Source organism: Dendrobates tinctorius, unplaced genomic scaffold (assembly GCF_039654945.1).
Source record: "Dendrobates tinctorius isolate UK_male_01 unplaced genomic scaffold, ASM3965494v1 ptg000011l, whole genome shotgun sequence".
Taxonomy (NCBI): Eukaryota; Metazoa; Chordata; class Amphibia; order Anura; family Dendrobatidae; genus Dendrobates; species Dendrobates tinctorius.
The window spans coordinates 90,320,975-90,340,960 of NW_027361679.1; the positions used below are offsets into that span (position 1 = coordinate 90,320,975).

Here is a 19,986-nt window from a genome sequence, read left to right on the forward strand (position 1 = left end):
CTCGCCTCAACAGGAAAGTCCCACAATTCGTGTCCAGGTCTCGGGACCCTCTGGCAGTGGGCGCCGACGCCCTGGCCGTTCCTTGGTCCCAGTTCGAACTTCCCTACCTGTTCCCTCCTCTGCCTCTTCTTCCCAAGCTGTTGAAGAAGATCAAGGCAGAAGGACTTCCGGTCATTCTCATCGCCCCGAATTGGCCCAGAAGGTCTTGGTTCGCGGACATTGTCAACCTTCTCGCGGACGCCCCCTGGAGACTTCCAGACAGAACAGATCTGCTGTCTCAGGGTCCGATTTGCCACCCCAATTCTCGGCCGCTCAATTTAACGGCGTGGCTGTTGAGACCGAGGTTCTGAAACGAGCAGGATTTTCCGACCACGTAATTCAGACCATGATCCGAGCCAGAAAGCCATCATCTTCCAAGATTTACTACCGTACTTGGAAGGCCTATTTCACTTGGTGTGAGACCAATGACGTCACGCCCATGTCCTTTTCGCTCCCTTCAGTCCTAGCGTTTCTTCAGGCAGGATTGGATGCGGGGCTTGCCCTCAGTTCCCTGAAGGGTCAAGTTTCGGCGCTGTCCATTCTGTTTCAGAAAACGTTGGCTTCCCGTCCTCAGGTTAAGACCTTTCTTCAGGGCGTGACTCACACGGTCCCGCCGTACCGGGCGCCCGTGGATCCATGGGATCTTAATCTGGTTCTTGAGGTTCTGCAAGGTCCGCCCTTTGAACCTCTCAGGGATATTTCCCTTTCTCTCCTTTCTTGGAAGGTAGCCTTTCTGGTGGCCATCACCTCCGTCCGGCGCGTGTCGGAATTGGCAGCTCTTTCGTGCCGCTCTCCCTTTCTGGTTCTCCACCAGGATAAGGTAGTTCTGCGGCCTCCGCCCTCGTTCCTTCCGAAGGTGGTGTCCTCGTTTCACCTCAACGAGGATATCGTGCTCCCGTCCTTTTGTCCGAATCCAACTCATCCCCGAGAGCGGTCCTTGAACAAGCTGGACCTGGTTAGGGCGGTAAGCAGGGCTGTGGAGTCGGAGTCGGAGTCGTGGAGTCGGAGTCGGAGTCGGTGCTCATTTTGGTGGAGTCGGAGTTGGAGTCGGTATAAAATGGACCGACTCCGACTCCTAAAATATATAATAAATTCAATGCAGGATGTGCTGAATATTTTTTCATAGGAGTTTGGGAAAGTTATGATATGTCCTATAAATGGCTGTTATATTCCTGATCTAAGGCTACATTCACACACAGCGTTTTTCCTGTGTTTTTTGAGGATACGTTTTTCAGCTGCAAAAGCTGATCATCTTTTTAAAAAACTGCATCACCTGAAAGGTTTTTGAGCTCATAGATAATGTTTTCAATAGCAAAAGCAGATTAGAAATCTGCTCCATCTATATATCCATTTATCCATATCTGTCTATCCATATCGTATCTGTACCAAAAAGAATGAAAACCGGGTAGTACACCAATATATATTCTGTTCTATCTAAACATCTTGATTATTGGATCATAAAAATGATTAAATGTCTGAGGTTCACATTGTACTACAATAAATTTTTCACTTAAATATAAGCAATATGTGTGGGAGTCGGAGTCGTGGAGTCGGAGTCGGAGTTGGAGTCGGAGTCGGTGTAAGGGAAATTGAGGAGTCGGAGTCGGAGTCGGAGTCGCAGGTTTGGCTTACCGACTCCACAGCCCTGGCGGTAAGAGTCTATCTGTCTAGGACGACTTCCTTGCGAAAGACAGAGTCTCTTTTCATTATCCCTGATGGAGCGCGGAAAGGTCACCCGGCGTCAAAAGCCACCATTGCTCGCTGGATCAGATCGGCTATCCTGGAAGCCTACCGTGTTAAGCGTCGCGGAGCCCCTCCGGGTATCAGGGCCCACTCTACTCGAGCAGTGGGTGCCTCCTGGGCGGTGCGCCACAGAGCTTCCGCACTGCAGCTTTGCAAAGCTGCAACATGGTCATCGGTTCACACGTTTGTGAAATTCTACAGAGTCCACACCTACGCTTCGGCGGACGCCAGCCTAGGTAGACGGATTCTGCAGGCCGCGGTGGTGAGTCCGCTGGCCTGATGGAAGTTTGTTTCCCACCCCAGGGACTGCTTTGGGACGTCCCAAGGTCTCTGTGTCCCCCAATAAGGCGAACGAGAAAACAGGATTTTTGGGTTGCTTACCGTAAAATCTGTTTCTCGGAGCCTTCATTGGGGGACACAGCACCCTCCCATGTTTTACAGCTCCTGTTCTTACTTTGGTTGAATGTTTACAGTTGAGTTGTCTATGTTGTCAACCTATTCTGTTCCTTCTCCTACTGCTTTCTCACTAACTGAGGAATTCTCTGCCGGTCGGTGGGGTGTACACTGCGGAGGAGGAGCTATCTTTTTTTGTGCATAGTGTCAGCCTCCTAGTGGCAGCAGCATACACCCAAGGTCTCTGTGTCCCCCAATGAAGGCTCCGAGAAACAGATTTTACGGTAAGCAACCCAAAAATCCTGTTTTGCGGCCATATATAACTTGATTCCCTGTAAATCCTAAACTCTCTTGATTGAGCACTCTACCCATAAGCCTGTGGCACTTTTAATTACAGCAAGATCCTACCCATATAAAGGTAGGCTTCAGCCTAGGATTCACATAAGGATAGGTTTCCATCTAAAGGAGATCGCTTTGTCTTTGGCTGCTGGGCATGCATGAATTGGCCAAATGATATGCTAAGTAACTTCATGTTTTCCTATTATCTATAGCAGTAATCCAAAATTCATATATTTCATGTTTACATGCTATAGCCCTACAGAGTGCAACTTTATTTGTTTATGTATAGAGATCGCCACTTAGTATGTACCTGTACACCCCAGTTTTTTGTTTGGAAGTGATGGTCAGTTTTTTTGTTAATTATAGCATACAATATGTCATAAACGTATTTATGTCATGAACGCATGCATAAACATAACCTAGCCTTTTATATTTGAAAAAAAATCTAAACATGTTGAATTAATTTTTGAAGGGATCTAGGTAGCAGCATTTTGTGTCTACATAGTCCAACATAGGCTAAAATTAAAGAATTATGTAGAGGCAGTTGTGAGTTGTCTGCTGTGTTCATTATTTTTTTTTTCTTTTGATTTGGTTCTCCTACTGCAAATAACATTTCTCATGGTATTGCTGGCTATGCAGAAGGGGTAGAGTCTCATAATTTTGCACTTGCTTTTCTGTAAGTACGATCTAAATGTGTCCCTTGACTCATCTGAGTCTGAGTATTCTGTATGATGCAGCTTCATCCTTTCTCCTCTACCTCCTGCTTGTGATGGGTTTCTCTGTCATTTTTTTTTTCATGCAGGGGGGAGCAATCTAAAACTGGATCTTATAGACATGCACTGGATTTACAGTACAGATATCAGGAAGTAGGAGACTGAGCTGCTGTCTAAAATGAATGCATGTTCTAAACTAGTGTTCAAATAGTGTAATGTGGGTGCCTATAATAGAAGGGTGAAAACAAACGGGTGCAACTAAGCTGAGATTAAACAAATTACACTGCTACAATATTGCTGGGGTGATATCAGTATAACTGTTCAAAAATTAGCTTGATTGCTACTTTAACCTCCTCACGCCACATGATAGAAATATGCCGTTTTGTTGTACATAGCTCCGATTGCTGTTAACCCATTAAATGCTGTTGTCAATCGCTAATGGCAGCATTTAAAGGGATGCTGTCACCAATTTTGGCCAATATGAAGTGAGGCCACCACCTTTCATGGCTGATATACAGCATTCTTTAAGACAAGAAAAATAACTTTTTTATAGTCTCCTGTGTGGAGGTCCGGTCCAAGGGGTGTCACAGGTCTTGGACCGACGCCTCCCATCTTCTTATAATCGCTGTCCTCCTGCTTGCTTCATGTGGATAATCCGTCCCTGCATCATCCACACAATCTCGTCAGCATCGCGCTTCTGCGCAGGCGTACTTCTCTGACCTGTTGAGGGACGAGCAAGGTACTTTCTTTAAACTTTCCCAGCGACTGCGCACTGCAGTACCTTGCTCTGCAAGTCAGACAAGTGCGCCTACGCAATAGTGCGATGCCGAGGAGATTGTGTGCATGACGTATGAACGCGCCATCCACATGAAGCAAGCAGGAGGACGGCAATCATAAGATGATGGGAGGTGCCGGACCAAGACCTGCGATATCCCTCAGACCAGACCGCCCTGCAGGTGAGTAAAGGTAAGCAGGATAAAGTGGAGCAGAACCCTTATCTCCTCCCTAGGACTTATTTTTATTGGCTTTAGGCATTTGCTAATATGGCAAGTGTCCTAGGTGAATGGTCGCCTGATCATTGTTTTAGACCAATTTTGCTACATGGACACAATTGGTGAGGAGGCATATTGTTTATATGGAGGAATGGCCCGGTAGCAATATGATGAGAAATTTCATCAAGGTAAGTACGGTAAGTCTTTGGCAGGTGGACCTTAACTTGAAGTGCTACTCACAGCGCAGGGATATTACAGGTAGTAGCTAGGCCTGTGCCATTGAGAGCAGATGTTGCAGGAACTACAATATCTAGTAGTCGCCCTCTGTTACCCCCTTGACACTCCTGTAGTATGATTGCAGGACATCAGTGAGTTTACATGGCAGCAATAAAAAAAAGTAACTGCACTGCATTATGGAAGTAACAACACGAGCCAGTCAGATAGTAAGATTGAGTGCCTAAAAGGGCCAGGAATTATTTGTGTTAACCCTACATCTCAAAAAGCAGAAGGTGCCGATAAATTCTACAAGGCAGCCAGGAAAAAAAGGACAAAACAAAAGCAAGCCCTCATATAAAAAAACTAACATTGCTTTTGGTCTTGCATTGTGTTGGCACAGAAGGCTTTCCTTGCTCAATAGAAATATTTCTGTATTTGTGTCATACATCACATGTACCCTAAAACCGCGCAATGAAAAATACAACTTATCCTGTGCAAATAAAACCACCCTTGTATGGCTTTGTCAGCAAAAAGAAATGAATAGATAAATTGCTGCATACTTAGATTCCAGAAATAATGTGTCTTTAAAGCTTTAAAAGTTTAGACATGGTTTAAGAACATTTTTTTTTAACCGATCTTTGATATTTCTGTATGGATATAAAAAAAAAACATCCAGTAGAACGCGGGGAAATAAGCGCTTTGGAAAGTATCAAATAGACACTTGCAAAAGAAGCTTCAGGTTTCCAAAATTCCTGAGAAAACTAGCAATTCCTGAAGTTTCTGCTTGAAAATAGCCTTTTTTTTGACTACTGGAAAAAGACGTAGTGTGAATATAACCTTTGATGTACATATTGTGCCCTAACCATGGGTCCCCAATACTTGCATCCATAGACCTCATCATATTTTAGTGACACTGTATATCTTTGTGTATAGCTATTAGTAACGTGTATATTATATGTAGGCATATATAATCAGTGTTTTTTAGTATTCAGTGTAAAATAATGTAATACTTTTGCTATTATCCATTTCTTAGGGGGAGTGTTTTCCAAAACTGAAATGTCAGAGGTTTTAACAGAAATTGTAAAGGTTGATCCAAGTTTTGATAAGGATGCTTTTCTGAAAATGTGTGAGAAGGATATAATCCCAAACATCCTAGAGGTAATGTGTTCAATTATTTAGTGGCGTACAAGACTCTTTTATGATGGGCAGTGATAAAAGCTGCCAGTTGGTGCAGTATGGGTTCCCTGACAGCCTGTGCAAAGTACTGCTCCGAAGTGCACTGCCCTTGTAAGCATTGTGCAGACTGGCTCAGTAAGATCCATACGCTGGCGAGAATGGTGTACAGAGACCCATAGGCTTACAAAAGTGGCGCACTTCAGAAAAGTGTTTTCAGCAATCAATGGGGAACCCCAAAGATAAATGTTTTTTTTTTTCTTAATTTTTGGCAATTTTCCTGCAATTTTCTTACTGGCAACTGAGGCTATTCCTGTTTCAGAAAATCTGCACGTACATTATCAGCAATAGACTGACTTGCACCCTATTTTTGTTGTACTGAAGCATGTAATGAGCATATGTAATGTTAATTGCGAAGAGAGAGGTAGCTGTGACATTTACCTATAATGAGTGTTGGATCCTGTGTTCTCTGATTGACAGCATTGGCTTTATAGAGCGACAGAAGGGGGGAGATAGATGGAAAACAGGTAGGTGGGAATGGCCATGCAATGGTTCACCGAGCGCCTGTATCTGGTTTGAGCAGTCATTCTGTGCTGATAGGTTCCCTTTAAGGCAGCTGTGCCAGGTGTTGTGTGCTACCCTGTCTGAGGGGTACAGAGCATAAATGGGGAGATGCAGTTCAGTATGATTTGAATCATCATTTTCATGCAAAAAGCAGTGTAAATGTTGACAGAGCCCATGAGCGTAAAATATAGCTCTTGTATATATTATAGGTCAAGTGTGAAATGTAGTCATTTTGCTGAAAGCCTAGGATATTTTAGGCAAAGTATAAAATAAGGTAATATCATTCTTGCTTTATTTTTCTAGTATTACATGAGATGAAAACATACTATTAACAAGCTGATATCAGGTTGCATCATTATAGTCTTCCAACCCATCAATTCCCAGCCATACCCTTTTACATATTTCCTACCCTAAATGTAATATACTAACCTTAATACACATGTCCCAACCCTGATTCTAATATCCATGTTTCTCAACCTTGACCGTAATGCAGTCCTACCCATAAGGCACATACTGTAAACCAACGTTAACCTTCACTTGTCCAAACACTAATTTGAATGTTTCCCAACATTTACCCACTTTTTTCCAAACCTAACCCTAATGCTGATGTCATAATCCTAATGGACATTTCCCAACCCTAACCTTAACCCCTTCCCTTTTTTTTCGTTTTATAATTTCTGTTTTCGCTCCCCTTCTTCCCAGAGCCATAACTTTATTTTTCCATCAATCTGGCCGTGTGAGGGTTTGTTTTTTGCTGGATAAGTTGTACTTTTGAATGACACCATTGGATTTACTATGTCCTGTACTAGAAAATGGGAAAAACAATTCCAAATGCGGTGAAATTGCAAAAAAAAGTGCAATCACACACTTGTTTATTGTTTGGCTTTTTTACTAGGTTCACTAAATGATAAAACTGACCTGCCTTTATGATTCTCCAGGTCATTACGCGTTCATAGACACCAAACATGTCTAGGTTCTTTTTTATCAAAGTGGTGAAAAGAATTCCAAAGTTTGAACTAAAAATACTAAGGCGGCGGCGCGGTAGCTGGCCGGCGCAGCTGCTCCTAGGCCCTGGTTGTAATGGGTGAACTTCCGGGGCACGATGGCTGAGGAGCGTGACGGCGCATGCGCAGTGAACCCGGGGAGGAGGAGCGACTTCAAAAAGGAGGGAAAAAAGATCTATTTAAACAAGCGCCGCAGCATAGCGGCAGGGAGCCATGTCATCTCCAACAGAAGTACACGCTCCAGCAGGTGACTCTGCGGGGGGCAGCTCCTCCAGGGACCGCGCTACCAGGACAGACACCGCCCGCAGGAGCGAGGTGGGAGAGTCAAGACCTAGGACAGGATCTCAGCCATCTGATCCGGTAATAATAGCTTCACTGGGTGAGTGTGAAATATATATACTCTGCCTATTAAGCTGACCTCTTCCAGGAGAAGAAAAAGGAGAGATCCAAATATAAAGAATGCGCTTTATGCGCTCAGCCTCTCCCTGACTCCTACCCCAAAAAGCTCTGTAAGCAATGCACCAGAGAGACTAGACAAGCGTCGGCAGTGTCATCAAGGGACATTCGGGCCATAATTAGGGAGGAAATACAGGCTATCACCCGTGCCAGTACTCCCTCAGAAACTAGGAGCAAAAAACAAGTGACCCTCAGCTCAATCAGAGGAAGAACAGGGGATAATCGCTGATTCTTCACTCACATCATCATCAGACATTGAGGGACAATCATGTTTTCCCCTGGATAGTGTGGATAACTTGGTCAAATCCGTGAGGAACACTATGGGGTGTGAGGAGACTAGGGGCGTCCAAACCGCACAAGAAATAATGTTTGTGGGGTTGGCGGAAAAGAAAAGGAGATCGTTTCCAGTAATGCCGGCAGTTAAGGCCCTAATAAAGAGAGAGTGGGAAAAACACGATCAAAGAAGTTTTCTCCCATCAAAGAGGGAGAATCCATTTAGCGATGACGAGCTATTAAAATGGACCAAAGTTCCAAAGGTTAATGCCATTGTATCCTCTACCTCGAAGCAGTCCACTATTCCGGTAGAGGACGCAGGTTTATTGGCGGACCCGCTAGACCATAAAGCGGAGTCATCATTGAAAAGGTCTTGGGAGTCTATCACAGGCATTTTTAAGCCAGCAGTAGCTAGCACATGCACCGCCAGGTCTATGCTTGTATGGTTGGATCAATTGGATCAACAAATCGAGCAGAAGGTGTCTAGAGAAAAACTACGGGCCGCTATTCCGTTAATTAGAGGGGCGGCAGCCTTCATGGCCGATGCATCGGCCGACACTCTGCGGCTAGCAGCAAGATCGGCTGGTCTGGTAAACAACGCCAGGCGGGCACTATGGATGAAAAGCTGGAAGGGGGACGTGCAACCAAAATCTAAGATTTGCGCAACCCCGTGCGAGGGTGAGTTTCTCTTTGGGAAAGCCCTAGATGACATACTCGCCAAAGCGAAAGAAAGCAAGAAGGCCTTCCCTGATTCTTCTATTCCTTTCTACAGGAGACCGTTAAAAGGCGACCGTTTGGAAGAAGGAGACTAGCGGATAGATCAAATAGATGGCCCACAAAGGAAGAAAAGCAAAAGGGTAGCATGTTTAGGGGTTCAACATTCCGAAAGGAAAATAATTAGTAAAAAATCTGTCCTCCCAGTGGGGGGTAGACTAAAATTTTTTGCTTCAAAATGGGAACAAATAACTTCAAGTCCATGGATTCTAAGTATAATTAAAGAGGGAATGAAAATAGAATTCCTTCAAATCTCTTATGATTTCTTTATCATAACCCGCCTTAATGCTATAGTTCAACAAAAGGCCCTCGAAGTAGAGATTCGGAGCCTACTGTCCAAGGGAGTTTTGGTAGAAGTCCCAGAGGGACAAGAGGGTAGAGGGTTCTACTCTCCTTTATTTTTAATTTCCAAACCAGATGGTACGTTTAGGACAATTCTAAACTTGAGGAAACTTAATACATTTATAAAAAATTATAAGTTTAAAATGGAATCAATTAGATCCACTATAAAGCTTCTCTTTCCAAACTGTGAAATGGCGGGGATTGACTTGAAAGATGCTTACTATCATCTTCCTATTCATGATAGATACCAAAGGTTACCTAAGGGTCGCGATGGTATTCGAACTTTCGAAGGCAAGATCCGTCATTTTCAGTATACGGCCATGCCTTTCGGCCTCTCTACAGCGCCAAGAATCTTCACCAAGGTGATGGCAGAGGTAATGGCCTATCTTCGTCAGAAAGACACCCTAATCGTGCCTTACCTAGATGACTTCCTAATTATCGGGAACTTGGTCACCCAGTGTACCAGACGTGTCGCTGACGCGGTCTCGTCTTTGCAGGATCTAGGCTGGATCATCAACTTCCAGAAGTCCAGGGGTTCTTAGGGTTCCAGTTAGACTCCACAACCCAGAGATGTCTACTCCCTCAGGTAAAGATTGCGCTCATAAAAGAGAAAGTTGAGGCAGCCATAAGTAGACCACGTATGTCTCTGAGAGGGGCAATGTCACTATTAGGGTCGCTCACTTCTTGTGCCCCGGCAGTCCGGTTGGCCCATTGTCACATCCGCACACTGCAGCATCAGATCCTCCAAGAGGACAGGCGACATAGTGGGCACCTTGAGAGCAAGATAACCTTAACACAGGAGGTCTTGGCTTCTCTAGAGTGGTGGCTAGATGATAACCCAGGAGTCCCATGGGTTATAGTACCATCTTGTATCCTAACCACCGACGTTAGCCCCCACGGCTGGGGAGCCCATATGGGGAATATTTTTTGTCAAGGAAGGTGGAATAGAGATGAACTGGGCTACTCATCTAATTTGAAAGAACTGACGGCGGTATATTATGCTCTACACCATTTTCTTCCACAGCTCCACCAGAAGCATGTCAGGATCTTATCGGACAGCACCACTACAGTGGCCTACATAAACAGAAAGGGAGGTACTCGATCAGAGACTCTGATGTCTTCTGCGGCAAGAATCTTAAACTTAGCCGAAAGTTATTTGTTGTCCCTCTCGGCTCTTCATATCATGGGAGAGAACAACCAAGAGGCAGACTTCTTAAGCCGACACACACTTCGGCAAGGGGAATGGTGCCTCAATCGCCGAGTCTTCAAGGACATAGTAGCTCTATGGGGGCAACCTCAGGTGGACCTCTTTGCCACAAAAGAGAACAGACAAATAAAAACATTTGCTTCCCTGTCTCCGTCAGATCATCCAGACATACTGGATGCCCTCCAGGCCTCATGGAAATTCAGCCTGGCATATGCCTTCCCTCCAATAATTCTCCTACCACAGGTCATTCGGAAGATCACACAGGACAAGGCGAGAGTAATCTTGATAGCACCATTCTGGCCCAAGAGACCGTGGTTCTCATGGCTACGAATCATGTCGGTGACAGATCCTTGGGTTCTCCCTTCGATTCCCAACCTACTCTCCCAAGGCCCTTTTTTCCACCCCCAAGTGGACAGCTTGCACTTGACGGCGTGGAATTTGAAAGGCAGCTACTAAGATCAAGAGGGTTTTCTGAAACACTAATTGCTACGCTCCTACAGAGCAGGAAGCAGTCCACTACCCAAATTTATACACGGATATGGAAGAAATTCCTGCAGTTTCATACAGCGCCTCATACCACAGGAGTACCGATAGTTCCTATCTTGGAATTTCTACAGAAAGTGAAGAACTTGGGCCTGGCGGTAAACACGCTGAAAGTCCAAGTGTCCGCATTAGGGGCACTGTACGGCCATAATAAAGCAGGAAATAAGTGGATATCGTGATTTATTTCAGCTTGATAACGGATAACTCTGGTTCACATACCTGCAGTCCCTGCATGGGACTTAAATCTGGTCTTAGACACCCTGATGGAGGAACCCTTTGAGCCGATAGACCCAATATCCCTGAAATGCTTGTCACTCAAGTTCGCCCTCGTAGTGGCACTAACGTCTGCTAGGCGAGTGAGTGATATCCAAGCCCTATCCATAGACCCACCCTTTTTTCAGATATACCAGGATAGGTTAATATTAAAACCAGACTCCTCATACCTGCCTAAGGTATCAACAAAATTCCATAGATCTCAAGAGATACTTCTCCCGACCTTCTTTGGAGACCCCTCCACTCTGGAGGAGAGGAAATTCCACACCTTGGATGTTAGAAGAGCTGACCTAAAATGTATTGAGAGGTCCAGGAGCTGGAGGCAGTGTAGGGCTCTGTTCATATCTTTTCAGGGCTGTAAAAAAGGGTACGGAGTCACGAAGAGCACCATTTCCCGATGGATCAGGGATGCCATTCGCTTAGCTTACTCCGCAAAACATGAAGATCCTCCGGAGAACATCAGAGCACACTCCACTAGAGCAGTGGCAACCTCCTGGGCCGAGAGGGGAGACGTCCCAATTGAAGCCATATGTAAGGCAGTAATTTGGTCAACTTCTTCTACCTTCTATAATGACTATAGACTTGACCTTTCATCAACTGCTTACCTAAGCTTTGGCAGGATTGTCCTTGGCACGGTGGTCCCATCCAGGTGATGGTCTCTGGAATCTCTCCAGTGGGTGCAGTCGTGGCGAAGGGTAAAAAGCCGGATTACTTACCAGTAATGCTCTTTTAATGAGTCCACGACAGCACCCGCTCACTTCTCTCCCTGCTAAGATATCAATAATAAAATATATCTGCTAAAGATGAATAAGTAAAGTTAGAGATAGAAAGACATCGTCTAACCCTTGGCGGTCCTCCTGGTACTCTGAAATGCAAAACTGAGGAGGAAAGGCAGACCGCCCCCTTTTATCTTTCTGTAGGGTTTCCTGTTCCAAATGCGGCGGATCCGATACCTGCAGTGGGTGCTGTCGTGGACTCATTAAAAGAGCATTACCGGTAAGTAATCCGGCTTATTTTGCTGCAGATACGATCTTTTGATTGCCCGTTATTGCATTTTAATGCAATGTCGCAGCAACCAAAAATTGGAATTCTGGCGTTTTGAATTTTTTTCTCTCTACGCCATTTAGCGTTCAGATTAATCCTTATTTTTTATTGATCGATCGGGCGATTCTGAATGTGGTGATACCAAATATGTGTATGTTTGATTTTATTTTTATTGTTTTAATTTGAATGGGGCGAAAGGGGGGTGATTTAAACTTATTTTTTTTTTTTTTAAATAAATATTTTTAACATTTTTTTTTCCACGTTTGGCATGCTTCAATAGTCTCCATGGGAGACTAGAAGCTGTCACTACCCGATCGGCTGTGCTACATAGAGGCGATGATGCACCGACGTGGCACTCACAGCAATCCGGCACTGACAACCATAGAGGTTTCCAGGAGACCTCTGGCTGTCATGCCAACAAACCAGTGACCCACGATCACGTGATGCGGGTCACCGGTGAGCGTATTTCCGGCGCGATTGCTGGAAGCGCTTGTAAAATGCCGCTGTCAGTATCGCGATTCCACCTGCGGCTATTGCGGGCACATGTTAGCTGTTCAAAACTGCTGACATGTCCCGGGAAAGATGTAGGCTCACCGCCAGAGCCCACATCAAAGGGAGGGAAGCGACCTCCGAAGTACTAGTACGGCGGAGGTCATAAAGGGGTTAAAGCTGATTTTCTAACCGAAAGGCATCTTCACAACTCTAACCCTAGGGCACACATCCTGCCCTAAGTGCATGTTTCATCCATAATGCACGCGCCTCAACCCAAACCTTAATACACATGTTCCAACCCTTACTCTTATCCATTCTTCGCAGTCTTGCCCGTAATGTACCTATGTCAAAAGAACTCTAATTCGAATATTTACCAACAGTTATGCACATTATCTGACCCTAATTCTTAATTCTAAGTCCCAATCCTAACCCTTTTTCCCTAGCCTATGGCACCTGTCCTGGCTATAGCCCTAATATACTTGTCCCAACCCCAAGGCACAAGTTCTATCCCTAGTGCACATTCGCCTACCCCAATCTTAAAGAGAGTCTGTCAGGTTGAAAATGGTATCTGATACGCAGGCAGGTTGCTATAGAGCAGGAAGAGATGATCAGATTAATATACTTTTCTGTGGGAAAGGCTTCTGTGAAACTTAACAATGTAATAAGAGATCTGTGTGTCCTGCACTGCTGGTTGTAAAATCCGATTCGTGGCATGTAAGGAACAGTGCAGTTTATTCTCTGCGCGTTTCGAAGCACTCTGACTTCATCTCCTGTTTTGATCAAAGTGGGATCCGATTTTCTCAGATGTGGAAAAGATGGTAGAAAATGTCTCCATTCTCTCAGTCTGTGAAATTTGGACTACACTGGGTGCAGAATTATTAGGCAAATGAGTATTATGATCACATCATCCTTTTTATACATGTCCTACTCCAAGCTGTATAGGCTTGAAAGTCAACTGCCAATTATGTAAATCAGGTGACTTGCATCTCTGTAATGAAGAGGGGTGTGGTCTAATGACATAACACCCTATATAAGGTGTGCTTAATTATTAGGCAACTTCCTTTCCTTTGGCAAAATGGGTCAGAAGAGAGATTTGACGGACTCTGAAAAGTCAAAAATTGTGAGATGTCTTGCAAAGGGATGCAGCAGTCTTGAAATTGCCAAACTTTTGAAGCGTGATCACCGAACAATCAAGCGTTTCATGGCAAATATCCAACAGGGTCGCAAGAAGTGTGTTGATAAAAAAAAAAAAAAAAAAAAAAAAAAAAGGCGCAAAATATCTGCCCATGAATTGAGGAAAATCAAGCGTGAGGCTGCCAAGATGCCATTTGCCACCAGTTTTGCCATATTTCAGAGCTGCAATGTTACTGGAGTATCAAAAAGCACAAGGTGTGCCATACTCAGGGACATGGCCAAGGTAAGGAAGGCTGAAAAACGACCACCTTTGAACAAGAAACATAAGATAAAACGTCAAGACTGGGCCAAGAAATATCTTAAGACAGATTTTTCTAAGGTTTTATGGACTGATGAAATGAGTGACTCTTGAAGGGCCAGATGAATGGGCCCGAGGCTGGATCAGTAAAGGGCAGAGAGCTCCACTCCGACTCAGACACCAGCAAGGTGGAGGTGGGGTACTGGTATGGGCTGGTATCATCGAAGATGAACTTGTGGGACCTTTTCGGGTTGAGGATGGAGTGAAGCTCAACTCTCAGACCTACTGGCAGTTTCTGGAAGACACCTTCTTCAAGCAGTGGTACAGGAAGAAGTCGGTATCGTTCAAGAAAAACATGATTTTCATGCAGGACAATGCTCCATCACATGCATCCAAATACTCCACAGCGTGGCTGCCCAGTAAAGGTCTAAAAGAAGAAAAAATAATGACATGGTCCCCTTGTTCACCTGACCTGAACCCCATAGAGAACCTGTGGTCCCTCAAAATGTGAGATCTACAGGGAGGGAAAACAGTACACCTCTCGGAACAATTGACTGGGAGGCTGTGGTGGCTGCTGCACGCAATGTTGATCGTAAACAGATCAAACAACTGACAGAATCTATGGATGGAAGGCTTTTGAGTGTCATCGTAAAGAAAGGTGGCTATATTGGTCACTGATTTTTTTTTTTGTTTTTGAATGTCAAATGTTTATTTCTAAATTTTGTGTTATATTGGTTTACCTAGTGAAAATAAACAAATGAGATGGGTATATATTTGTTTTTTATTAAGTTGCCTAATAAATCTGCACAGTAATAGTTACCTGCACACACAGATATCCTCCTAAGATAGCCAAACCAAGAAAAAAAAACCCACTCCAACTTCCAAAAATATTAAGCTTTGATATTTCATAGAATCATAGAATCGTAGAGTTGGAAGGGACCTCCTGGGCCATCTGGTCCAACCCCCTGCTCAAAGCAGGATTCGCTAAATCATCCCAGTCAGATGTCTGTCCAGCCTCTGTTTGAAGACTTCCATTGAAGGAGAACTCACCACTTCTCGTGGCAGCCTGTTCCACTCATTGATCACTCTAACTGTCAAAAAGTCTTTCCTTGTGCAAATGAAAATAAAGTTGATCCTTCTACAATGTGACAGCCCTTTAGATATTTGTAGACAGCTATTAAGTCTCCTCTCAGTCTTCTCTTTTGCAAACTAAACATTCCCAAATCCTGCAACCTTTCCTCATAAGACAGGGTTTGTAGACCGGTCACCATTCTGGTCGCTCTTTTCTGAACTTGCTCCAGTTTGTTGATGTCTTTTTTAAAATGTGGTGCCCAAAACTGGACACAATATTCCAGATGAGGTCTGACCAAAGAGGAGTAGAGGGAAATAATGACTTCACGTGATCTAGACTGGATGCTTCTGTTAATACATCCTAGAATTGCATTTGCCTTTTTTGCTGCTGCATCACACTGTTGACTCATATTCAGTCTGTGATCTATTAGTATACCCAAGTCTTTTTCACATGTGCTGTCACTTAGCCCTATTCCTCCCATTCTATATATGCTTTTTTCATTTTTATTGCCCAGATGTAGTACTTTGCATTTGAGTCTTTTGGGTTGATTGAGAACGTAGTTGTTGTTTAATAATAAAAACAATCCTCTCAAATACAACTTGCCTAAGGCTGGGTTCACACGTAGCGGAACTCTCGCGGAAATTGCCGCGAGAATTCCGGAATTCCATTCCGCGGGAAAAATCACATTTTAAATTCCCACGATTTTCCCGCGGAAAAACTAGCATTTTGCAAGCGTAATTAGCTTGCAAAATTGCTAGCGTTTTCCAAGCGATCTGGAGCATCGCTTGGAGAACTGATTGACAGGTTGGTCACACTCGTCAAACATAGTGTTTGACGAGTGTGACCAACTTTTTACTATTGAGGCCGTCTATGCGGCATCAATAGTAAAAGAATGTAAAAAATAATAAAAAAATATTGTTATTCTCACCTTCCAACGTCCCGCGCAGCCTTCCCGCCCCTCTCCACGCTCCTGGTCCCAGTAATCCTTTGTGACAATTACCGCGATGTCGTCTGTTCTCGCGGTTATTCGCGATGACCTCACGCAAATGACTGCGAGACTTCGGGATCCCGCGAGAACGGACGTCATCACTCGCAAAGGCTTACTGGGACCGGGAGCATGGAGAGAGGCGGGAAGGCTGCGCGGGACGTCGGAAAGTGAGAATAGCAATATTTTTTATTTTAAATTCTGTCTTTTACAGGGATATGGTACCCAAAGCCCGGAGGACAGTCTCCTCCGGACCGTGGGTACCATCCGCAAATGTTCTGCTTACTTTTTGCATGGTGTGCACAGCCACATGCGGAAAGTAAGCAGAACAATGCATTCCTATGGGTGCGGGATCGCCGCGATTCCGCAAAATTAATGAGCATGCTGCGTTTTTTTACCGCAAAGAGATTCCGCTGCGGTAAAAACCGCAGCATTAGCACAGCATTGCGGAATCCCATAGGAATGCATGGGATGCTTATTTTTTGCGTTTTCGCCGCAGAAACGCGAAAAAAACGCCACGTGTGAACTCAGCCTAATAATTCTGCACACAGTGTACACTCAAATGTCATCCGAGTGCAGTCCAATGTTTTCCACTGAATCATTGACTTGAGTGGCCGAGTGCAATCCGAATGTTGGATAAAACTCAGGCTTGCTGCAATTTTTTTCCTTGGACAGTCTGTCCGAAGAAAAAAATCGCACACGTACAAGTCCCCATAGTATGAGTGCGATCTAATGTTTTGTTGGGTCACACTCTGACTGAAAGTATGGGTGTGTACACAAGTTCTAAGGGTGTAAATGAACTTTCTTTTCTCTTCTTAAGGCAATTGTAAGAGGCGACCTTGATGTTCTCAAGGACTGGTGCTACGAAGCGGTGAGTTTGCATTTCTTTAGTTATCTTCCCATACAATTCATGTTTTATTTTTTTTATTCAGCTACATTTTTATTTATGATAACAATTACATCATATACATGACATCAAGCAATTGTTCACATATAAACATGTTTTTATAAACAAAAACAAAACTCCTCCCTCCCTTTTCCCCCCCCTATCCCCCCTCCGAGATCCCTTCAGTGCCTTCCCCGTTCCTCGTCCAGTACTCTTTCCAACATCCATATATAGTTATGTAATGTGAATATCTTCCATATCCCAATACGTCCCTCCCACCCCTCTAACTCCATTCTACCCATGGCTGCCATATCTTGTGAAACACCTCAAGTTTATTTCTCTTAGTGTAAATACTTTTTTCCAATGAAATTATATGCTCTGCCTGCGCAAGAAAGTCCCGTCTAGTCGGAGGCTCCTCTCTGATCCAAAACCGGGCAATCAATTTCCTTGCTATGAACAACAGTCTAGCAATCGCCAGTTTGACCATAGCCGCCGCTGCCAATTCTTCCACAAAGCCTAAAATACAGATCAAAGGGTCCCTGGGGATTACACATTTATATATCCATTCGATCCGATTCAGTACAACTGTCCAGTATGTAGACAATCTAGGGCAACACCACAACGTGCATCATATCTAGCAAACAAAATTTCAAGGGCAGTGAACATATAATTATAGGTGGCCCTGACCCATGATGACCACCCCATAACATGCACTAGCTGTGGAAAAACTCCCAATACTTTGTATACAAAAACACATGGAGTAAAGACATCCACCAAGGATAATATAAAAAATAGTTTTATTCTGAAAAGTTAATAATATAGACAATGAAGTACATAAAGACGGGTCACATAATAAAAGAGCTCCATATGATAAGGAATTCAGGTACAGAAAAAACACACATGTAGCAATACTAACAGCAATGGAATGTGTATAATGGATATGCAGAGATAAGTAAAGTGCCAGTGCTTAAAGTCTTTCTTTCAGATATCCAGAGAATCCCACAAGGTGACCCCCTCACAGTAATAAACCATCACAACATAATAGCTCAAAATCTTAGTCTGGAGGCCACATAATGAAAAACCTGTTCAAAACCGCTTACCCATAGCTGATTAGTATGCCACACGTGTAGCCCCTACGCGCGTTGCGCGGGATGTGCATCATATCTGCCCGCTCCTGCGAACACCGTGGACAATCGGAATCAGACCTCAAACCCATCTTGAACAATCTATCAGGAGTTCTGTAAGCTCTATGAATTACGTACAGCTGAGACATCCTCCCAGGTTCGCTCATAGAAATCTTAGGCACATATTCTAAAATAGATTCCCATCTATCATCACTTATTTCTCCCAATTCAGCCTCCCATTTCACTCTAGCCTTGATGGGATGACTGACTAGAAATGTAAATAATAAATCTCTATACACTTCTGAGACTGCCCCCTTTGTCTCGCTGTTCCCCAAAATGGAGGCCAGCGTGACATCAATCTGGACCTCAACAGGCCTCCTCCGACATTGCGACCGATACGCATGCTGAATTCTTTTATAATGATACATATTTGAGTGTGGAAGCTGGAACTCTGATTGTAGCTCCATGAATGATTTAAGTCTCCCCTGACCCACAAGCTGACCCATCCGTCTGATTCCTGCCTCTCTCCAAAGCCCAAATCCCTCCATTCGCTGGAATTCTTGTAAATTTATGTTATCCCACACTGGAGAGTATTTAGTAAGGCCCGTGACACCCCTAATCTGTTTAACTTTCTCCCATACCTTATGAATAAGGAGAACCGTAGGAAACCTAGAGCCAAATTTTAAAAACTGCCCCCCTTTCAGGCTCTCTCCCAAAGGCCATTTCCCAAACAGCTTTCTCAAACTACTGGGCGATTGTTCCTGTCCCGTCTCCTCCCCCCATCCTCCCATATGTTGACATTGTGCTGCTAAAAAATATACCCAGGGATTAGGAAGCGCCACCCCCCCGTCCTCTTTCGGCCTCTGCAACGTTTCTTGTTTAAACCGTGGGCTTCCCCCCCCCCCCCCATATTAGGTCGCCGAACAGCGATTTAATTTTACAGAACCTACTCTGTGGGATCCAAATTGGAGAATTATGCAGTACATACAGCAGCTGCGGCATCGCAATCATTTTTAAAAGATTTACCCTTCCAATCACCGAAAGATGTAATTTATTCCACGCCGAGATCTTGGAAAAAACTTTTTGTAGCAGAGGGCTTAAATTAAGTTCTTCAAAACTACTCAAAGGGAGGGTGATCTGTATCCCCAGATATTTAAATCTCGAAACTACTCTCAATTTCGGTGATATTCCAACCTCCCCAATATCTCCATCTACTGTATCAATGGGCATGATGCACGATTTATCCCAGTTAATTTTGAGTCCAGAAAATTCTCCGAATTCCTCAATTAATGCCATCGCATTATCCAAGTTCTCCCCCGAGTCCCCCAGGTATAGCAGAATATCATCAGCGTACAGAGACACCTTCTCCTCCTTCCTTCCATAAACAAATCCCTTTATCTCCTGTGAATCCCTTATTTTAATAGCTAGGGGTTCCACGGCCAGGGCAAACAGCAACGGAGATAATGGGCATCCCTGTCTCGTACCCCTATGTAGTGAGAAACTATCAGATAATTTATTGTTTACTCTGATTTTTGCCGTCGGAGAGGAATACAGCAACCCCACCCAAGACATAAACCTAGGCCCGAACCCAAAGCCCAACAGGACCGACCACAAGTACTTCCATTCTACACAGTCAAAAGCCTTATGGGCATCCAAAGACACTACCACTCTTTTTCCAGCATTATCGGCCGGAATTTGCATATTTAAATATAATCTTCTTAGATTGATTGCTGTAGATTTATTGGGCATAAAACCCGATTGATCTGGGTGAATTATTTTAGCCACCACACGGGTCAACCTGTTGGCCAAGGCCTTTGCCAATATCTTAATATCTGTCGTAAGAAGTGAAATCGGTCTGTAGGACTCCGGATCCAAAGGGTCTCTATCGGCTTTAGGAATGACCACAA

General features: G+C 44.2%; 1 protein-coding gene across 1 annotated transcript in view; it reads left to right on the plus strand.

Annotated features, from left to right (window-relative positions):
* Positions 1–19,986, plus strand: part of TIMM44 (translocase of inner mitochondrial membrane 44) — a 100,377-nt gene that overhangs the window by 52,681 nt on the left and 27,710 nt on the right. Inside the window, exons 9-10 of the mRNA XM_073544685.1 lie at positions 5,469–5,593; positions 16,890–16,940. Coding sequence (XP_073400786.1) covers positions 5,469–5,593; positions 16,890–16,940 — 176 coding nt within the window. The remainder of the gene's footprint in view (positions 1–5,468; positions 5,594–16,889; positions 16,941–19,986) is intronic.